The sequence below is a fragment of the Hetaerina americana genome, unplaced genomic scaffold, assembly GCF_022747635.1.
Source record: "Hetaerina americana unplaced genomic scaffold, ioHetAmer1.1.p SCAF_1, whole genome shotgun sequence".
NCBI classification, from domain to species: domain Eukaryota; kingdom Metazoa; phylum Arthropoda; class Insecta; order Odonata; family Calopterygidae; genus Hetaerina; species Hetaerina americana.
This window is the reverse complement of record NW_027286069.1, coordinates 79348402-79369677: the sequence shown is the minus strand read 5'-3', so window position 1 is coordinate 79369677 and position 21276 is coordinate 79348402. Positions and strand designations below refer to the sequence as shown.

Below are 21276 nucleotides of genomic sequence, written 5' to 3'. Positions count from 1 at the left end.
TTTTGAAAAACTATTCTTCCATCCGCATGCACGCAAGTCACACATTAGTGTATCGGAGTTGATTAGGCAAAACTTCTTTCAATCGTTTCCTGGTTCTCTTACAGTGTTTCTGTATGATTATATTTCATTTCACTTCCTGTGATTGGTATGCCAAGAATAGTCATGGTCAGTTGTTGCCTCAGTCACCTTTGCTAAATATGATGCATTTCACTCTCCAGTCGATGAAAAAAAATTCCATGAATCACAAAATTTCCAAAAGCCTTTTCATAAGGGTAGTATTTTTTTAATACTTGAATAATGCAAAGACATATATTAAGTGGAACGAACAACATTTTACAAACAGCCTAAAAAATAGCAACACCTCTAGAAAAGTATCACATTATTTATATTCTGTAAAATTATTATTGGTGGTGATGCCTAAATGAACAGTTCGAGACAGTGATGGACCTCATTCCATCCCAAAAAAAATTCAAATCAATTTTTAATTTGATTGTTGTTAAGCCAAATTATTATTTCTTGACCGCGGGAAAGTTGACCTCAAGCAGGGAATCAAATCTCCTGGAAAAATTTAAAACTTGTTCAAATAATCGAAATTCCAAATTCAACAAAGCAACTATAAATTGGGAACACGAGGACGAGATAAAGAATGGAACCGATAGCCTATGGGATTTTGCACCTCACTGGTCAATTCGGTATCATCCATTATGTATATATACATATGTGTTACATATTTTTTCCTCCATTTTGTCTATGACCTATCTCTCACTTGGAGTTTTTGATCAATATATCGAGCTGAAAAACTGTAAGGTACATGTTAGATTAAATATTCACATTAAAGCTATACTTTAACCCTTGTTTTATAGATTTCCACCTGATGAAGCAAATTCTAATAATGGCATATGTGTATATATTTGTGTAATGGCTCTAAGTAGGCAGAAACCACACTTACTTGATGGCTTCAATTCACCGACTAGGTTTCAAACCTGTTTACTTTGGGCTGCTCTTTTCTCAACCCTCTAATGACATCAGGTGTTATTAAGGATTAAACGCCATTTTCAGGGCAAAATACTGATTTGTTAAAATTCTTGAGAACCTAAAAGATTCCTGGATTCATCACACTCATATTTGAGTACTTTTGGGGAATACTTAATGAAAGTGGTCATCCCTTGGCTAGGATATGAAATGGGTTGCCAAATAATATGGCAATATCAAGATACACATCATGCTTCCTCTCTTGTAATTTTTGTTTAGCACAAAATATTCACAAATTTTAATGAATTTTACTATTAATATACACTATCGGTCTCACTTTATAAGAATACTACATAACAATTTACATACTTTCAAATATTACACAAGTTTAATACATTAACTTGGTTGAGCAATGAACTTCCCAAGCCCCTCAAATTTCTTCGGAATTTGGGTGTTGCAATATTTGAACTACCGAAGAAATACTTTCATAATGCAGAATTCCCAATTTTTGGGTATTTAAGGCTGTGATATAAGGGAGAATTTAGGATAGTTAAGGTAGAGAAAGGAAGAGAGGATAGGTAGGCTTCTTGGACCGCATGAAGGTAGGTAGGTGATGCAAAGAAATGAAGAAGGAAAAAATGTTCGGAAACAAAAGAAAGTTCTCTTGATGCATATACGATAACAGCCATTGGGGACTTTCCAAAGCCTATTGTTCATAGGTAAAATGCTTTGAATAACTACAAAAGCCAAAAGAAAACATAACTAAAATATGAGAAGCAAAATTTTGACTGACCAGATGTTATACTGAGTGCCAGATTTGTCCCTCTCTTCCCCACAAACATCCTGAATCCAACCCTTTAAAATGGCATACATTTTCTTCTCCAAAGGGACATTGAGCAATTGTCATGCTAGCCATTTTCTAAGTGGTTCAGTCATACTGTCTTTCACTAAATACATACTGATTCAGGATTGCTAAACTACTACCTTGTACCTTGGAATTGTCACATCCATGCTCTATTTCAATTTTCCAGGATAATACTTCCAAAATCTCATAATTTAAGGGTAATTTGATGACTTTTTCTCACTTTTACAAGTTTTCCTCAATTTCCAGGCAAGTGGTTACCCTTAGGAGATAAAATTGTGCAATTGTTCTTCCTGACCCCTAAGTTAGCTGCCAACAAGTGTATTCATTGATGTCCAAACATATTGAGGACCTCTCAATATTTGAACATAGAATATAGCTGTAATATAACAAAGAATTCTTAAAGAATAGGCAACCATTGACAGGACACCTCACCGTTACTAGAATTCAATAGCATTATAGTTATAAGAATGTAACCCAATATTTTTTGATTCATAGCTTTTACCAAGTGTCAATTAAATGGAGGACCTTTCTGATAGTAGTTCTGTGTAGCATTTATATCATTTATCATATTCATTCATATCAAAAAGGTGGTGATTTCCACTTGACAGTATATAATGGCACATGCTAATTTATAACAAACAAATGTAATAGACAAAAAATTGTATTTACAATGGTTATCGCCTAACAAAATTAGTGATATGAAATAATTTGGCATATTTTTTAGTTAACATTTTTTGCATGGTTGCTTCTCCTGTGCAACTGCCTTCACATGTGTTCTCTTCATCTTCCATTGCTAAGATTTGCATCTACATATAACTTTTGAGTTCACTTTAGACCTTATAAAAACAAGGTTTTATAGAAGATTAATTACCCGCAAAATATGTTTTCAACATATTTTTAGTTCACAGGTGAAAAAATTCATCTTGTTGCATTGGCTGGAATAATTTCTGGATCCTGAGTGGTCTGCCAAGGAGTGATTTTAGAAAAAGAATTCCCTGTGTGGCCATTTTGTTCACGGGCAATAATGCATTCAGTTTGATCACATATTTCCTTCCAGGCAAAAAGAACATCTTTCTCTTCAGTAAAGCGGCTGCACACAGCAAAACGGATCATATAACTGCCAGCATACGTGGCAGCTGTAACGTAAATTTTGTGACTCTTTAAGAGAGCTTCATAAAGCTTTTTGGTGACTGATTCAGGGCCCTGAAATAACAAATAATTAATAGAGCTAACAACTGAAAAAAATACAATAAATTTGAAATATTTACCTATAATCATTGATTCACACAGATTAAAATTTCACCATAAATTGATTTACCTTGACTCTGAAGCAAACCAGTCCCATGCTGGCATTGAGAACCAGTTCAAACCTTGGATCAGCAACTACCATTTTCTCAAATGTTTGAGCTAGTGCAACCTGCTTACGGATGTGTTTTCTTAGGCCACTAGCTCCGTATAGCCTCAGCACAAACCAGAGCTTAAGTGATCTGAACCTACGACCCAAAGGTATCTGCCAATTCTGAAAGAATAAAAATATTGAGCACTCGAGAAATTATTTCCATTTCTAATTCTTGGGATGCAAATACAGAAGACTATTTCATGCACAACACAAAACATGCACATGTATGTTCTAATATAAGATACATTGAAACACAAGTATTTCCAAAATAACAATTTCTTACAGCAGGCAATCCAGAGGCAAACCTTTTTTAGCATGATGATTTTTGTAAGTCACCAATGCAAGGCTGATTTTGAGGAGTGATAGAGCTTAGTTCATTTTAAGCACTGTAATACTATGGGTGAAATTGTACATCTTGGGTTAAGGGCTCAGATTCCTACTGAATATGGAACCAAGAAAATTGCACCCCTGAATCTGAGAGGAGTCTTCTAAAATAGATATGGGCTGAGGGGCTAAAGAAAGAAGTGTTTTGAAATACACCATATGGTTTGCTTTGTTTAAAAAATTATGCTCCAAAATTGGATTACAAGCGAATCAATTTAAATGTGATTATCTGACTGGAATCAGGTTAACATTTAAACCAATCTAATGGAAGCTATAGGGTAAATGTGTGATATCCTATGGGCCAAGTGTAGCATATCATCACTTCCAATTACCTCCCCAATATGATATGCAGTCACATATAGGGATAATGATGTGTTGTAAACAAATCCTGATTAGGTACTTATGTATCTACCGAGAAAATTCATATTAAGTTATACACTTTTCAACATGAAATTTTAATATGCCTCTCTAAAATCAGTTTGCCTGTGCTCATCATATGAGTAAGTAAATACATAAGTAAATGAATAATTAATAAATAATTAGCATTTCAGGTTACTCTCATAAAATTTAATGTCATCGTACTAGTCTCATAAAAGATGGGCATTCTGTATCAAACCTATGCACTCATTTTCAATACTTACTCGGTAGTCAGGTGCTAGTCCCTGCTTTTGATGAGCCAAGTATATGCGATCCACACTAAAGGCATCCACCAAGTCATTGGCATTTTTTACCCTGTGAAGGATGATGGTTAGTTTAGAGTTAAATGAAGTCACTTATTTTAGGAATAACAAAATTAGCAACAAAGTGATTTGTTTTTTTTTAATTATTGTGAGTGGATACTTTTCATTTGTCAGGGTTCTAAACAGTACTATGGGCATGTACTAATTCATAATAGAATAGCATTTAGTCATCATTGCTCAACCACACATACCACAGTGCAGAACAGTCAAAGTTGACGAGGAGCCACTTGTGGGGGTTGAAATTAAAAGAATCTGCATATTCCACACCAGCCATGTGATGACGGAATTCAGGACAAATAAATGCTGCACCTATAAGTAAAATTAGAATGAATAGTTAAATTACCTTTGCTTTTCAAATACTTCAATAAAGTTCATAATCAGGACTACATGATTCCAGATGACCATTTTAAAAGAGTTCCCATATGATATATATACAGTAAATTTACTAGAGGTAAAGATTAGGACCCCAGAGTATCTCCCTTTTGTCTACTTTACTCAACGGTTAACTATATATTCCAATGTAACCTGAAAACATAAGTTAAATAAACCAATAAACTGCAGCAAATAGACTTTGAGACAGAATTTTAATTTAGGGCTAATTTATATATTTCAGGCATTTTTGAAATCATTTTTGGTGTAATTAGCAAATATTATTACTTGCAAAATAATAAGTAATTTAAGTAGTTGAATAAAAACTGAAAAACCTTACCAGCATATGCAGCATCCACATGCAGCCAGATATTATTTTCACTGCAAACAGGGGCAAGCTCAACAAGAGAATCAAAAGCGCAGGTTCCTGTTGTTCCCAGTGTTGCGATTAGCTATAAAAAATTAATACTTTCTAAATATGATCCTATATTTTCACTGGAAAAAGAATAAGCTCCTCCTCTGCCTAAAAATATGAAACCAGAGTTATCAACCCAGAGGTCGTTTGATAGGTGAAGATAAAGCTCACCCTAAGCCCAACAACATGTGAAATTCACACATCAGGATAGGGGGGCCAGTTCCTTCCCCTGTGCCACCTAAGGTTTCCCATTAAGTTCTTATTCCCGAAAAATACAGCTCTCATCTTGGGTAAAGCTGAAGGTGCCAAAAGTCATTCCCAGGAATCGAACCCAGGCCCTCTGATCTGTAGTCCAATGTTCTACCTACTGGGCTACCATATCTACTTCTTAGCAATATAGTTTGAAAAGTAAGAGAGCTTAAAATGATTTATATATTTTTAGACTTCAGGAAGGAACTGAAAATTTCATCTTATAGTATGTATATAAGTACTTTTCCACAACCCAAGGTGTTGCCAGTGTCACAGAATCATTGGATGCATGACTAAATCCTTTTAATTAGGGATAGCTGTACTGTTTTGGGCAAATTTATGCTTTGGTGTAATGCAATCCATTTCCTTAATTGTACCATGTTAACAGCATATGTGTACAAAGGGAAATACAATGATACCAAAGTAAAGGAAATGTATTGCCTAATTCCTTAGCTTGCAAGAATTTGCTTTGGGAATAAAATGTTATTGCTTTAATTCTTATTATGTTGATGATGATAGGCAAAGTGGGGATGGTAGGTAGAGCTAATACACATGTGGTAGGGTAATTTGAAGTTTAAGGATTCTGATATCAATGTAAAAACTAATAAGGGGGTTTGGTTATACTATATTTCCAATGCCATTTGCCCAGATTTTTAAAGATAATAGTAGCATTGCATAGCAATTAATCAATTTTTCAATACACCAGTCTTTTAAAATCCTGACTACCATAGGACATGTGAATCTGGAACTAGGTATAAGTTCTGGATTTCTGAATTTTCTTGACTGCTACAATTTTTCCAGCTAAAGGTTGAACATTTATTAGATGAGAGGTGAGTGAGGATAACTTAAAAAAGATGGAAATAGACCATGAAATGCTTAAATTAATATATTACCAGAACTGATACTTACACAAAGCACTTTCTCTGTAGATTGCAATCTATGTTGCTAAATTTTCATAAATATGTACATTCAATTGACTAGTAGTTCAGACTGTCACATTAATGGTAATTATTATGCATGACTTCAAAATTTGGTAATTTGGGTTTACGGATGGTGAAGCCTCTGAGCACCCTCAATTTTACCCAAGCTTTGTGATTTTTGCACACCAGGTCTTCCTGCGACACCACAGGAGGCATAAATAAGGAACTGTGAATTTCAGATGTCATCGAACATATTATTTAAGACCATTTTAAATATATCAAGACAAACTTAGAGTTCATTATTGTGACTGATTTAAAAATATGTTTGTTCCCTGTGGTGCTAAAATAGTATACAAGGTATTTTTTCTTTCAAAATTAAATACAGGATAAAATAGAAGTACATTTTTTGCAAGAATTCTTTATCCTCTTGAAATTATTTAGGAAAGAGGGACCCTCTGAGGAATGTCCATAAAGATTTACCGGGAGTGAAAATTGGAGATCACAGGCCACCTAATAATTAAATTAGTCAAAAACGTATCTGTTCCCACATTAATAAAAGAGTTCAGGTTTGACCCCAGTGGAATAATATTAGTATTTGAACGATGCACTTCAAAATTGGACACTGAAATGGGGATGGAGAACAACATTTTTACAAGGTTATTGGTCTTTGATATGCACCATATTTGTACTCTCTCCTTCTCCTTGTAGAAAATATTAATAAGTTAAAACCAACCAAATTTGCACTCCCCTAATGTTCAAATCACAACTCTAATTTACTGAGCAATATTTCATAGTAGTTTGAATGTCATGCTAATATCACCTTGCTTGTAACATGATATCACTGGAAAAAATAACTGAGCACTAAATATTGCAATAATTCTCTCACTATTATGTGCAACATTAATCTACAAGTTTTCTTTTTTTTGACACACCTTGAAGAAAGACCTATTCCAAAGGAAAGTATTGGAATTCAGGGCAGTGGTCATGAAGATGCATCTCACAAATTCTGAAGATTTTGTGCGATGATAATCCTGTGGAAGTGATTTTTAGATGACCCTTACAATGCAAAGAAAACTAGATGCACCTACTGTTGAATTTATCGATTTCAAAGAGGAAGGAATTGATCAAACATATATCCCCCATGTTAATAAACAGGGTGGCTGGTTGAGTATATTTGGCTGACCTGGAAGTATTCAAGTGGTCTAATTGTTCTCATATCTTATGCTTTTTTGGATCCACCTCTCACTCAATTGACATTTCCATCAGCAGTGATATCTACGCACAGGAGATCCAAAATGAACGGTTATGCCAAGAAAAACTGAATGTTACATAAATTCAGAGCCACTGTTACTAACTTTACACAGTCCTATCATCACATCAAAGGCAGACCAGCCCATCTACCAGATAGTACACAATTACTGACAACAGGTATTCATACTGATCTGCTGGCCATATTTACTTATGGGAATTTCAAGTAAAGCTAAACAATTGTATAAAAAGGGTATGTTGTTCATTTACACTTCTTTGCACATACAACTTGGGTATGCGGAAACATTTGAAAATCAAACAAAGAGCAATAGATCTCACTGATAGCGTACAAGGCATAAAAAACCTTTATTGACCCTGTCCCTTATAAATTTTATTTTAGCATATAAAAATAGCCTTGATATCTTTTTTAAGCTTTCATACACTTGCACATTCCACACAATACACTGGTTGAAAAACAAATTTGATTTCTTCAGTTTCAAACCTAAAAATTAAACCGACAGAAATGCATTATACATTTTTCTATTTTTTAGGCAAGCCAAGTGGAGAAAAAAGTTGTTTATGGAAGGGCCATTGAAACCTACTGTGAGTGCCAAATACCTTATCTCAGAACTGGGAGGCCACTGAATTAAACAATATATTAATATCAATATGTGCTGAACAGATAAACTCAAAGTCATAGAACAGAATCATAATTACTCACACAACATGGAATAAGTCCTTGTTCTATGTCTTTTGCCACAGCATCTCTGAGGGTTGAGCCACGGAATGAACACTTTTCATCAACAGGTAGAAGTCGCATGGTCATTGATCCTAAAACTCCTGCCTTCTCTACCGAAGAGTTAGACTGATCTATTTCATGAAAATAATATTATTATTAATATGAATCATAAAATTTATTTTGAACCATTACTAAATAATATTACCCAACATTAAACATAATTTATGAAGGCATCTATAACCTCCATTTTATAAGGCACGATTTAAGCTGATAACGTTTTATTTGCATGCAATATACTGTTGTTACATATAAATTATATTTAAAAACAATGCATTCATGGTTCATGTGTCATTTGCAAACAAAAACGTCCTTTATTCCCTTGAATTATTGCACATGAAATTCTCTTGTTTTCATTTCTTTGTATTTTCCGATGCTACAAATTACATTGATGTCAAATTCAATGCAAGTCATTTCTGAGATTGAATTCAAAGTAATATAAGGAGGGGAACATAATAATTGGAGGGATGATCCCAAAGGGAGAGAATTTATGTCAGCAGATCAACTTGATAAATTGTTCAAGAATACTTAAAAGAAGCAATCTTCTCTCAACTTTACCTACAGTATTTTACAATTGTCACCAAAAAATCCAGAATATTCAACATTTGGTCAGTGACTATATATTAGTTCAATATTAGCCGTAGAGGTTCGGCAGGAGTGATGAATGGAAAATTAGGTGGTAAAAAACCTGTTGAAATTCTATTCAATATTTAAAAAAGAAATGCAAGGGTAATTTAAATAGATACAAGTCAATTTCCATGCTGTGAAAGGAATTGGAAGTGCTTAATTTGAGTACAACTCTACACTTTAACCATACTAACCAGGACAGTAGTGCAATAATTTAACTTTACCTGATGTGTAGGCAACCAGCTTTGCCTTTATAGTCCCCTCATCCCATTCTGGTCTTTCCTTTTGGATTCTTTTCACTGTTCTCTCTTTTGCTGCCAGAAGAGCAACCAAGCTTGCCTCACTCGCGGAACCCTGGAATAAAGCAATATTCAGTTTCTGGGCTTTGGAATGTTGGAACAACTTCTTAATTTGCATTTTATGCAACTGCACTTCCTTAAATATTTATCTTATTTCATCAATTTGTAAAACTTCTTCCATCAACTTTAAAAACTCATCCATTGTGAATTATCGCATGCATATCTAAAATTCATGTGATGTTCATTGTGTGAATATGTGACCATTATATTCCAGGGCAGAAAAATAAATCCTACAGAATCTTAACATTTACATATCACATCAATATATATTTAGTATTATATGGTTAAAAAATTTAATAAAATATTAATCATCATTGTCTCAACTGCATTAAGAAGTACATATACAAAATCATTCACAAAGAAGAAAAAATAGTGATTGTCTTACTTGAATCACACCTCCTCCGGGACCATCTGAGCAATTAAGGAATTCCTTGGGTAAGTCCAACAATTTGCCAAGCCAGTCCATCATTGCAACTTCCAACTCAGTGCAAGCTGGACTAGTCATCTATAAAACAATTTGGTCTATCATTAAAACAATCTTCCATACACAGTCTTACATGCCATATGATCCTATCATCAGCTTCATGCAATTCATCTCTCTCCTATGAACATTCCAATATTCTCCAAAATGTATATTATTCAGTGATTTTTGTTGCAAACAAAACATTTAAATTCCATGCCAAACCAATCTTTTAAATGGAGTTTGGCATGCTACACATTCATGTTAAAATTATACTTTGTTAATTTCCGTTTCAAAGGTAATCCAAAGGTTAATATAAATCTTTTTACATCAGTTAGAGAAATTACACACATTATTTTTCACGTCCTACAATCACCCTTGTGCACAGCTACCAACTGGTTTTTGAGAAGCGGTAACTTCTTTTTAAAAGCTTTATTCACTTTGAGATGCTCTTTTGTTGATCTCCTCAATTTTATATACTAAACATTGTTTTTATGAATATATTTAAAGAAGAAACAACTTACCCAACTGAAACCAATGCACCCAATACCAGCACTTAAAAGCTCTCCAACAATGCCTGGGTATGAGTTAGCCGTTGGATAATATGCATGGAATTGTGGTGAGTGCCAATGTGTTACCTGTAAAGGATTAAATTAGCAATCAATAGAGTATTTCAATTAAATTGGCATGAATAAGTATCTTCACCCAACTTTATTCATGCAAAAGCATACTTAATTTGCATAACTAATATTTCAGTCATACTAATGGCGGAAATATTGTGCTAGGGTTTACATTTTTTTAACAGCTGCTATAAAATTCAGTTTTTTAATAAATACATCACATTCCTATAATTTTCAATTTGCCGGGTCTTTGGAAAAGTCATTTAACCATCAGTGAAGAAAAATAATCAGAGCAAAAAAGGATCAAAAATGGAAAACAGATTGAAGATACTCATGTTTAATACTCCTTTGCCTACTTTGGATTTACAACTGGCTGGTGCTTTTTAAAAGACATCTGCTTTCCAACTTAGCTGTTTAGTTGCAGCAAAATTTGACACTGAAGCACCAAAATCAGATGCTATTGGGAAAGCATAGGCTATTGTAAATTTAATTACAATGCATGTATTTCCATCTTTAGCAGTTCTTCAGTAACCAAAATTTTATAATATAATCCAACCATAATTAGCACACAGTCAATCAAAATATAACAAAAAAGACAAAACATTAATGGCTATCATTAGTTATAAATGGCTGTCACTAATTTTTGTGTCCCTCGCCAAAATGCCCACAAAATGTCCTCTTTGTTTGCGAAATGTTTTACACCCAAATTCCACAGCTTTTCAACTCTGGGAATCAAATCATAGTTACATGGACCAAAGTCTGGCAAGTAAGGATGATGTTTCAAGACTTTCCACTCCCACTGAATGGCTTCCATCTCCAAAAGATAATGGCAATACATCAGCCATTTGATTGAATGAAAATGTTCAACTGTTGCCAATGTACCACATCTAAAGGTGGCATGTAGAAGGGAATTCAATAGGTTTTCATACATGCTTTATGTGATTGCAGTGTTACAGCATGTCTGACAGGACAGAAAATACTTGCCAGAATTCCATAAATTCCATATTATAGAAAAAAATGGCCCTTACCCCAGGCATTACAATCCTCTCTACATCTTTCAGTACATCCTGCCATTGTTCAGGTTCTTCAGGTGCCTCATCTGGCAACAGGTTCTGTATGTAACCTGGCTCTACCGAAGGCAACACTTGTCTATTTTAATGATAAAAATACAACACATGCATGTAAAGAAGTGGAGGAAAAACACAAATGTGAACAAGAATTTTTAAAGAACTCCAGCCAAAATTTCCTTTCTGATACTCCCTCAGATTAATAATCCTATAAATTTAACATTATATGAACTTTATATTACATTGAAATGATGAACTATTGTTCATCCTTAATAATTCATCAATTCACACCAACCCTCAAACTGAATTATTCACTAAAAAACCAAATGTTACTTGAATATATGAGAGAAACCAATTAATTTGTTTTTAATATTCAAACAACAGGTACTAGTATTTTTTCAATTAATGTAATAAATGCTACAATATTAGGAGTCAATACAAATAAGAATTTTTTTCCGAACACAAAGATCAAAATCATAATACTGCATGCTTTACTTTGTGTCACTGCTAGCTAATGAATTTTACTAGTGTCAAAAGCTTTAAATATCAATTAAAATCAATAATAATATCCTTTGGTGAAAACATTGCCAAGTTTATATTCACATGGAATCTTTAAGTTTTTTCCACAATTTGCTGACAAATGGCTCATATTTTCCAGACATAGAATAGTTGGCTTACAGTAACATATAATCCAGTAGTACTAAGGATTAAATGCTAGTGCAATTGAAACAATAAAAATATGTCTTCAATTAGAGAATTAAAATGCCATTGAAACCACCGCGTATATACTTGCTTTGGGGATAAATGTTTTAACAATGCAAAGTAATTAATTTCTCCTAAAGATAAATGATATCTGTTTGACTGGATGTGCTACGAATCATACCGATATGTTTTTGTCCGATGCCATCTCTCATCCCAACTGTCAAAAGATAAGATATTATTCCATATACTATTTTATGAAGAGATAAATATGTGTTCGTCCTAACCTACATTATTTTACCATTAGAAGGCTCAAATTTGAAACTCAGTTTGTATTTGTGATAGGCTTTGGGCTGTCCAGCACATCGATAATTTGCTGTTAACTTTTTCAGAGCCTATGCAACTGCTACATTTTAAACATTAGATTTGAAGAACGATTAAAATGGGTACATCGCTGCAAAAACGGGTACACCTTTCGGACTGAATTAGGGTATCAAAGTTAAGGACATGCCACGTAAGGTAGGAGCCTAAAATCGAGGCGGTGGGAGTAAAAAATCAGGATATTTTAACGAAAATTAGAGAAGCCACCAATATTTAAGGTCGCGTGACACAATTTCGGCATGGAAAGTGAGCGTTTAAAATCGGTTCTTTTTTAAAAATTCTCGAATGTCTCCTCCGATGGACGATTGGAGGAGTGAGGTCCTAATTGATGGCTGGGGGCACATTTCCCGCCCGAACCTACCCGAGCAGAAGCGTCCCCGCAGCGCCGAAAGTGGTGCGAATGCGGTGGGCGCGTGATCAAGAACGCCCAAGTGTTTGTTTTCCGCGTGAAATAAGGGGTGAAAGCGCGTGACATAACACGCACCTTGACTCCTTCGAGGACACGGAACGGTTTATATTTAGGTAGAGGGAAGTGGAGGAAGTAATTCGTGCCGAGTAGGTAAATGGTGAATGTTGAATAAGGTTCACACCTGGCAGTATGTAGGCCTCCGATTATGACATGCAGTTCACAAACGGTAAATTTGGGAGCAAGGGAAGCATTTAAGTGCTCTGCGAAAGCTATGCTGTTAAATGGAGTACACTTTTCCATTCGAATTAAGCCTATTTTTAAAACCAAGGCTGATTTAGTTGGACAGGCAAATATTTCGCTTATTGATGGAGGCAGATACAATGGAGGCCGAAGGTGCGCGTGACTTAAATTATCTTAAGGTCGAGGTCATTTTGGGACAAAAACTCAATTTATTTCCAGACACTCAGTCGACAACTATTTTCAACGGGAGAGATTTTTTCTAGTCGCCAAACAAGGCGCCCAGAATTCGAGTTTGGCGGCAATCGAGTTTCGTACCGAACAAAAAAATTGTGAAGACCATTTATACAATTGCTGCGTTGACTAGTATATTAAAAATTATTAATCCTTATTCTTAGCCTACCAACCATTTATAAGTTTTTGATTGACCAAAAGCAATTACGCCTGGTCGTGGTTTTCGTGCGGACTTGAATATTAAAAGAAACATTTATTTTGCTCGGGATTTAGGATTTCCAAATATTTCAAACGAAAACAATTATCGTTCAATTGTTAAGCACATTTATATTGAGTTCTAGGATTGTTGAAGGTATCCCTAAAAAACTAATTCGCTTCAATTCTTTTCTCAGACAATTTTTCGTAGATTGATTTCCTCGTACGTAGTACGATTAAAAGGGATAGAGATTGACCAACTTCGGAGGATCGGGATTGTATGGGGACTAATGTGCCAGTTCCCCCTCCCTTCCCCCGAAGTGGGCAGGATTATTCAGCGGTACCCTGATCCCTGCTCGGGGTGCTATGTGGAGAGCACTTCAAGTGGAGTAAGGCGTTTGATGGATGGGATGTTAAGCTGTGGATCCCTTGACGCCTTCCATTTAGAAGGGGATAAGGCCAACGCCAGGTTTCCCTTCACCCTTCCTCCATTCCTTGAACATCCCACCCCGACCAAAATAACCACATCTATCCCTGGTGACGAAAATTACCTTATCTATCGGTCACTATCCCTAATAACTACTACTACTTGATGCTGGTAGGAAGGCTTTCTTAGCATCTTGAAGTAACAGCTTCCATTCTGGGTACGGCTGCGTTGGTCAGATTTAGTTGATAAGTTTTCCTCCGTTATAGAAGGAGAAACTTGTCGACCAAAGCTGATTAACGTAGCCATACCCTAATAGAATGCTAATGGCACGTGACTTTGAAAAGAAATATCAAAACACGACAACCACCTCTTTAACAAAAGGCCAGAAGAGTTCCGTTGTTCAGTCAGGTTACGGAGGTACACTCTTTTTTTACAGAAAATTAAACTCATTTACCCCAGCAATAACACTATGTCATAATCCAGAGCACACGCCGCCGCGAGTCGGCGGCTACATATCAAGGTCGCCCTTGGTAACGAAGAGGGATTCTAGTCGCGGAGCTTCTTGAACCCCGAACGGCTGATTTATGGAACTTATAGGCACAATGTGAAACAAAATCCCCCGTTTCTATATTTTTGAACTTCAGTTTTTCTATTTCAATTGAAGTTCAGCGTACCGATGAAATTATTTTATCGAATTTTACTGAAATGACCGCAACTTTATAGGTCGATCTTATTTAAATACCTGAGTTCAAGTTTTTCTCATTCTTGGTCTACTGCTGGCATATCACTGTTGAATGTATCATGGCTATTTTAGCTTATCTGATGCATGTTCCCCACGGACATGTCTAGTTTCTCTGGGTTAGGGGACCAAATTTTTTATCCTTTTACCCCATTTTTCGGTGCGGTCTGATTTCGGCCGCTGTGTAAATTGTGAAGGTGGTTTTGGTCCTAGCCTCTCAAAGCCTTGGTTCTGAAAAAAGTCCGTTGCTGACGTAGCGGCAACTTGTGGCGTCACGATTATCTCTCAACACTGTGGGAGGCGTTAATTTTTCTTCTAAGCGTCGTGGTAAGACTAAGTCGCCGTTCTCCCTCGGGGATTGCCCCGTGAATACACGAGTCACTCGGAAACTCCTAAGGATGGCTCGCGGAACAACAACTCGTGATTCGTATATGTTCTTCTACATTCGAATAATTCGTACAACGATTAGAACGAAATGTTTACAAACGAATGAACATTGAACATTTCTGGAAACAGTTGAATCAGAAGAAGGATGGGGTCGGACAGCAATCACCAAGCATAGGCGTGTGCTCTGCATCCACGCGGGAGCTGAATATTTATTTTATTCTTTCTCACCTCCGCCCGACGGAATTTAAAGACGCGCACTTTGCTACGTCTGAGGGGGAAGTCCAACTGCATATCGGGGAAGGCCAAGTGGATTTCTCTTTCGGGGACTTTTTAACCTTAAACGTGGTCGTATTTTTGGCGCGGATTTCTGGGGAAATCGTCCCGAACATTACAACGGTACATGTCCACTTCTGTTTAGTCTCCGAGACGCAACCATTCGCTTCCGGGGATGGAAATATGCTCATGCCCAAATGTTATCCATGCAAAGAGTTTCGATTCAGAAAATGCAGCGGAAACACAAGATAGTGTCATGGAGGGTGACGTAATTATGCGACATTCACCCCCACCAGCGCCAGATATAACAATTCAATTGATAACTGCAGATGGATTTAAAACAAGAGAGTTTTCTCAACGAAGGCAAAACCGGTCTTCGGAAGTGAGGTAAGACGGCATTAACGTCCATAATTCGAGGTTTCAATTTTGCAAAAATCCAAATATCTTTGGTAAGCTGACATTGTTCGGAAGCACTTCCGTTGAGCATAAAAATCCTTAGCCATTTCTTATTCCTTTCCGGTGGATTCAGTATGCACAAGGTTAGATGTTGATGAAAAAATAAAATAAAGAACAAACAAAGGAGAAACAAATATAAGAGAAAAAGTATACATTGCAACAGAAATGTAATGTTCGAGACAAGACGGGAGTTCCCGTGAAATATTTTCTTAGTCAGCATGTTTGATTATCAAAGATATATCAAATATTTTTGGATTTGGAAACAGAAAGAAGATGAAGCAAACAAACACAAAGTAGAAGAATTCTACTGTATACCTACGAAAATGCTGCACAGCAGGAGTTGCCCTCTCATTACATTCGCGAAACCTTTTTCTTTCTATAATTATATATACTCGCGTGTGTGTGTATATATATATATATATATATACTTATTCACATAGAAATAGATATAAAGAAAAGGGACAGGAACACATATAAAGGACGAACACAGTAGAGTGTGTGTGTGTATATATATATATATATATATATATATATATATATATATATATATATATATATATATATATATTCACGCAACTGTTCACAAAATTGAATACAATGTCAGTCATACGCGTCCAGATGATATATATAAAACTTAGAAACACAAAATAAAGGAACACAGTTTCAGTTTTTTAACATTACGGTGGCACGACCACCTTTCTCAGCGGAAGGAAGAAAACACCTTCAGTACGGGGATACAATGCATCTCATCTTTACTACAGTAAGCTATTCGTAATCACGGAAAATTATTGCATACACTAATAAAAGGAAAATATTGAACATTTTCTGAGCATTTTCTTAGAGCATGACACTGATTATCTAATAAACTGAGTTTTGAGGTTGAGAAGAAAATACTTTAAAATTGGCTTGCATTCTAAAACCTAATGTAGTATGAGTAGGGTTGATTATATCAAATGTCCAAACGCTGCCAGATTTTCCAAGCACAGCATTCTATTTCTCTGGAAGAATATTAAGGGAGCATGGAGTATCGTGCACTCCTCTCCAAGCTATTTCTTTTCGGGGTTAGAATTGTCAAGAAATATCAGCATTATTTAGAGAGGAAATTAGGCACTCTTACACCATAATTATATGAGTAACGGCGCTAACTATAATCTCGACACTAGGGCCACTTAACCCAAGAATAGCTAGCTCACCCCGCTACACTACACAGCAGTTAAAAAACCTGTTTAGTTCTGTGGATCTGTTTGCTTCCGGTAGTTACCTTAATTGCACTTTGGAATTTTTACATTAATATTGTATTTTGTTAGAACTTTTTCTGAAAAAATTCGGCTAGTATACTGTGTTTCATTGAATTTCCCAGGCTTCTAAGGGTTCCACGCTGCTCGGCTAACAATTTTCCTGTCGTTTTGTAGGAGATCGAACAAAACAAAAAGTAAATCAGCGTTAGACTTCAAATTTCAACACTGATTTCTTTCTTGGTATCAAAATTCAAGACCAACACCGAGGAATCTCTTCTGTCGCGGTCCTCGACGTCATTTATCTCTTGCTCCACCAAATATTCTTACCTTGCGAACGCCGACGATTGCTTTATTTCTACGGACGAATCCGACGGTAGTTAATGGTCAATGCGCCAATTTCGGAGCCGATGTAATGCCAGTCAAAAGGATAAAAAACAAATAAGAATGCAATAAATATTACTAATTGATAATGAGCAATATTTTGAGTTTTCCCGTTGGTCAAGTAAGGTAAAGTCTTCGCGGATTAACCACCGGGCCAGGGTATCAGCTGCCGACGTTTCGATGACTAACTCCGTCACGGAAACGCCGGCAGTTGACACCTTGACCCGGTAGAACACCCACGAAGACTTCAATGTAATTGATTATATATATATATATATATATATATATATGTGTGTGTGTGTGTGTGTGTGTGTGTGTGTGTGTGTGTGTGTGTGTGTGTGTGTGGGTGTATATTTATACGTACATATAAAAAAAAAATATATATATATATATATATATAAATATACCCATATATATACTTATATATATATAAGGGTCGCGGTAGTCCAGGGGATAGTGTGTTGGACTACTGACCGGAGGGTCCCGGGTTCAATTCCCGGGTAAGTCTCCGGGCGCCTGCAACTCCACTCAAACTATGTGATTTTTTTCAGGTGCCAGATCTTCCTGGGAAAACATATCCGGCATAGGGAAAGGAACTGGCCCCCCTACCCTGATGTGTGAATTTCACACGCTGTCGAGCGATCTGGGTGAACTCGATCGAACTCGAACTCTGGGTCGATATATATATACATATATATATACATATATATATACACACACGTAATTACTTTCTATCAAGGGAATTAGGGATTAAAAAATGTATGGTGGTCCGCATGTTGGGTTTCAGTAACTGGGGCCCGATCTTTTTAACCATTTGTTGATCATCGATCACTTGATAGCAACATTAAAAATTCATCTTAATCACAGCGAATTTCACCGGTCTAGCTCACTGTTAATGGACTTACGACGTCTTATGTCTTACTCATTAACACACCAAGTGTCCAATTTCATTTGAATGACATCATTAGAAAGCAAATAGAAGTCATCCGAAAACATTGAGTCTCGATCACTGATCATTTCCTTAATCGACTCATTTTGTAACTCCGTCAAAGAAATCAAGCAACGATACAACTACCAAAAATCTACGAACAATTGACGACTAAGAAAGTGTCCAACAAACTAAGGAGAAATGAAGATGGAAGAAATAAAATGTCTGATCTTGGACCTTAGAAACATTTGGGATTAAGTCCATGTCTGCCGATTTCATAGGGGTGGTAAAACGACGACTCTCAGCCAGAATCTTCGCCGGTACTGCTCGTAGGAGTATTTATTCATTTGAACCCGGAACATTTTGTTTATATTTTTAGATTTTAGACTTTTATACAAAAACATTTCGGACGACGCGATGGAGACCATATGTAGCCCAAAAAAGTAATATCAAAGCAATTTAATCAAAATTAATACCAATAACATCAAGAGGTCGTGGATGAATCAAGGGCTGACCGAATCGATCCCCAGTGAACTTAATCGAATGGTCCTTGGCCACAACAGCTTACGAAAGTGTCTAAACACTCTCGGGCCCGAGGGGCAACGAAGTTGATCGACGGAGAGGCATGGGGAGATATGAGGTGGAGATATGGAGGGAGATGGGTTAGAGGGGCGCGACCCCTTCCCGGCGCTATCAATGTCTTCACGCTGACGAGGAGGAAGACAGCCTTGCGACCGAGCGAACGGAGGAGGAGGGGAGTCCACTAATGCGCATGGGGGACCGAGTTCTTCGGCCCCTAAACACACATCTCCCCTCAGCCGAGGACAGAGGAACCACAGGGCCACAAGAGGATCTCTTCGTCCTCCTCCCGACCTTCCTCACCTGTCTCGGATGTTCTCTAGGTAGTCGGCGATGTAGTCGACGGTCGCCTTGCCAAATTCGCGAAACTCCTCGGCGTTCATTCTGCGGAGGGGACGATGTGGTGGTCGGCGGCTCGTTGAGGATGAAAACTAAATGGAGGGCGAGAGACAGTCCTTCTGGTGGGTGACGACGGGATCCGGCGTTGCTGGTGATCTTACCCGTCTGTGTGCCGACGGAGGAATGCCATTCAAATGGAAGCCGTGGGTATCGATCGAGGAAGTGCGAGGGGAAACCGGGCGCGAGGAGTGGGAAACGGGGAAGATGAAGGGAGGAGGAAGAAGGGTTTCGGAGAGAGCGAGGAAGAGGAATGAAAGAGGGAGTGGGAAGGGATCCGGAGAAGCTGTGGGATGGGGGCGGGGGAGCGGGAGGCGGCGACGTCACCAGAAGGAGGCGGGGGAAAGAAGTGGTCGAGGAAGGGCAACCCAATCTTACCCCGATCTCTCCCCAGAGAGTGAGGAAGGGGAAGGGTCGGGAGATGGGACCCGGCGACGGCTGGAGGCAGTGTCCGGAGGAGGGCGGCAGGGGACCTTGAACAAACATCGCCGACTCGAACGACGCGAATTGAGTTGATAATTCAACGCGCGCATCCCTTGTCTTTACTGGGTGTCCACATGAGTTGACCCTCGTTAAAAAAAACAAACATGAATTGAGTGATTGTAAGAAGTCCACCGGCGAGATCGCTCTCCTGCGACCATACTCATGTAGAGATTTTAACACCCATCAGATAGCCAATCCGCTGACTTCTCAAGCAAACCAAAAAGTGGCCGTTACTAATGACGACGCGAGAATTATGTGCATAATCAAACGGAATTAAGTACAAGAGTAACGCCTTAAATCCATTCACAACATTGATGGCAAGTATTATTGATTAATATTAAGAAATGCGGCCAGGCACCTAGCCACGTTTTAACTCTTGCGCTGATCACTATTTAAATGCACAGACCGACTTTGTAAGAGATGATGTTTAAGAGTGATCTAGTCTCGGAGAATCAAACACAATAAAATTTCATGTGTAGTGCTCTCTATTACATAATTTGGTTGAAATCAAACTGCGCACCTACGATCCCGAGTCGGAATGCGTGAGATCTCTTGGTGGTACAACTTGTGGTAATGCCAGTGATGCATGCAAATGAACTTCATTGACGTCAGTGGTCAGTGGAGAAGCATTTCACGTAGGTAAAACATTCTCAACAATATGAAAAGGCATAATTCCTTTCATTACCAAGTGTACATAATGGCTTTTCTAGGTGCTTCAGCGCTAAATTCATTCAAAATAGTTTTACGGCAATGTTGACGTTCTGAGTTTCTATTAGCAAAAAAGGAAATATTTTTCCCATGCATCAAGTTCCTCCGGGTACATTCACTCTTCTTTGATTTCGTTATCTTGCAAATAACGTTTTCAAGCAGCTGCACAGTAAGTAAAGCTGTTGATAACAAGGCCAATTAAGGTTTGACTGAGGCAAACTAATTTTTTTCCTCATGAATACTATTATATATGACGAATGGTACCAAAAGAAATGTATCTACGATTTAATCATCTCTCAGAATTCAAGCTGGGACTAACCCAGGGGCCTGCAAACACGACCCCAGGCATACTACTGCCTAAAGATAGTATAGAAAGTTTTCTATGAGAACATAATACATCATCGAGAATCACCTCGAAGGATTTTATTAACAATGCCTAAGTGTTGAAAATATGCTCAACTACTCTTTAGCAATTGCCAGGATTTTTGCATTTAAAACTACACAGCATTCCCTTTATTTCAACATTATCACTCACATGACAATATCTAACTTGCTTAAAAAATAATCACTCTTTCTACGGTAAGGACAACTGACCGTGTTGACCTGAGGTAAATTCTCAATTGCATAGCATGAATC

General features: G+C 37.1%; 1 protein-coding gene across 1 annotated transcript; it reads right to left on the bottom strand.

The window, feature by feature from the left end:
• Positions 1-1208: 1208 nt before the first annotated feature.
• On the bottom strand, positions 1209-19665 carry LOC139693760 (aromatic-L-amino-acid decarboxylase-like). Its single transcript, XM_071592035.1, has 11 exons — positions 19357-19665; positions 11452-11572; positions 10328-10441; positions 9729-9848; positions 9209-9338; positions 8283-8431; positions 5070-5181; positions 4552-4669; positions 4262-4352; positions 3156-3356; positions 1209-3040 (listed from the first exon to the last, which is right to left on the bottom strand). The coding sequence occupies exons 1-11, from the start codon at positions 19434-19436 to the stop codon at positions 2756-2758; spliced, it is 1521 nt and encodes a 506-aa protein (XP_071448136.1). The 5' UTR covers positions 19437-19665; the 3' UTR covers positions 1209-2755.
• Positions 19666-21276: the final 1611 nt, after the last annotated feature.

Coding starts and splice junctions, on each gene's coding strand:
- LOC139693760 (XM_071592035.1), bottom strand. CDS start 19,436: ATGAACGCCGAGGAGTTTCGCGAATTTGGCAAGGCGACCGTCGACTAC. Junction 9,339..9,728: donor CCGGAGGAGGTGTGATTCAA/GTAAGACAATCA, acceptor GCTTTATTCCAG/GGTTCCGCGAGTGAGGCAAG. Junction 5,182..8,282: donor AAGGACTTATTCCATGTTGT/GTGAGTAATTAT, acceptor AATTTTTTATAG/CTAATCGCAACACTGGGAAC.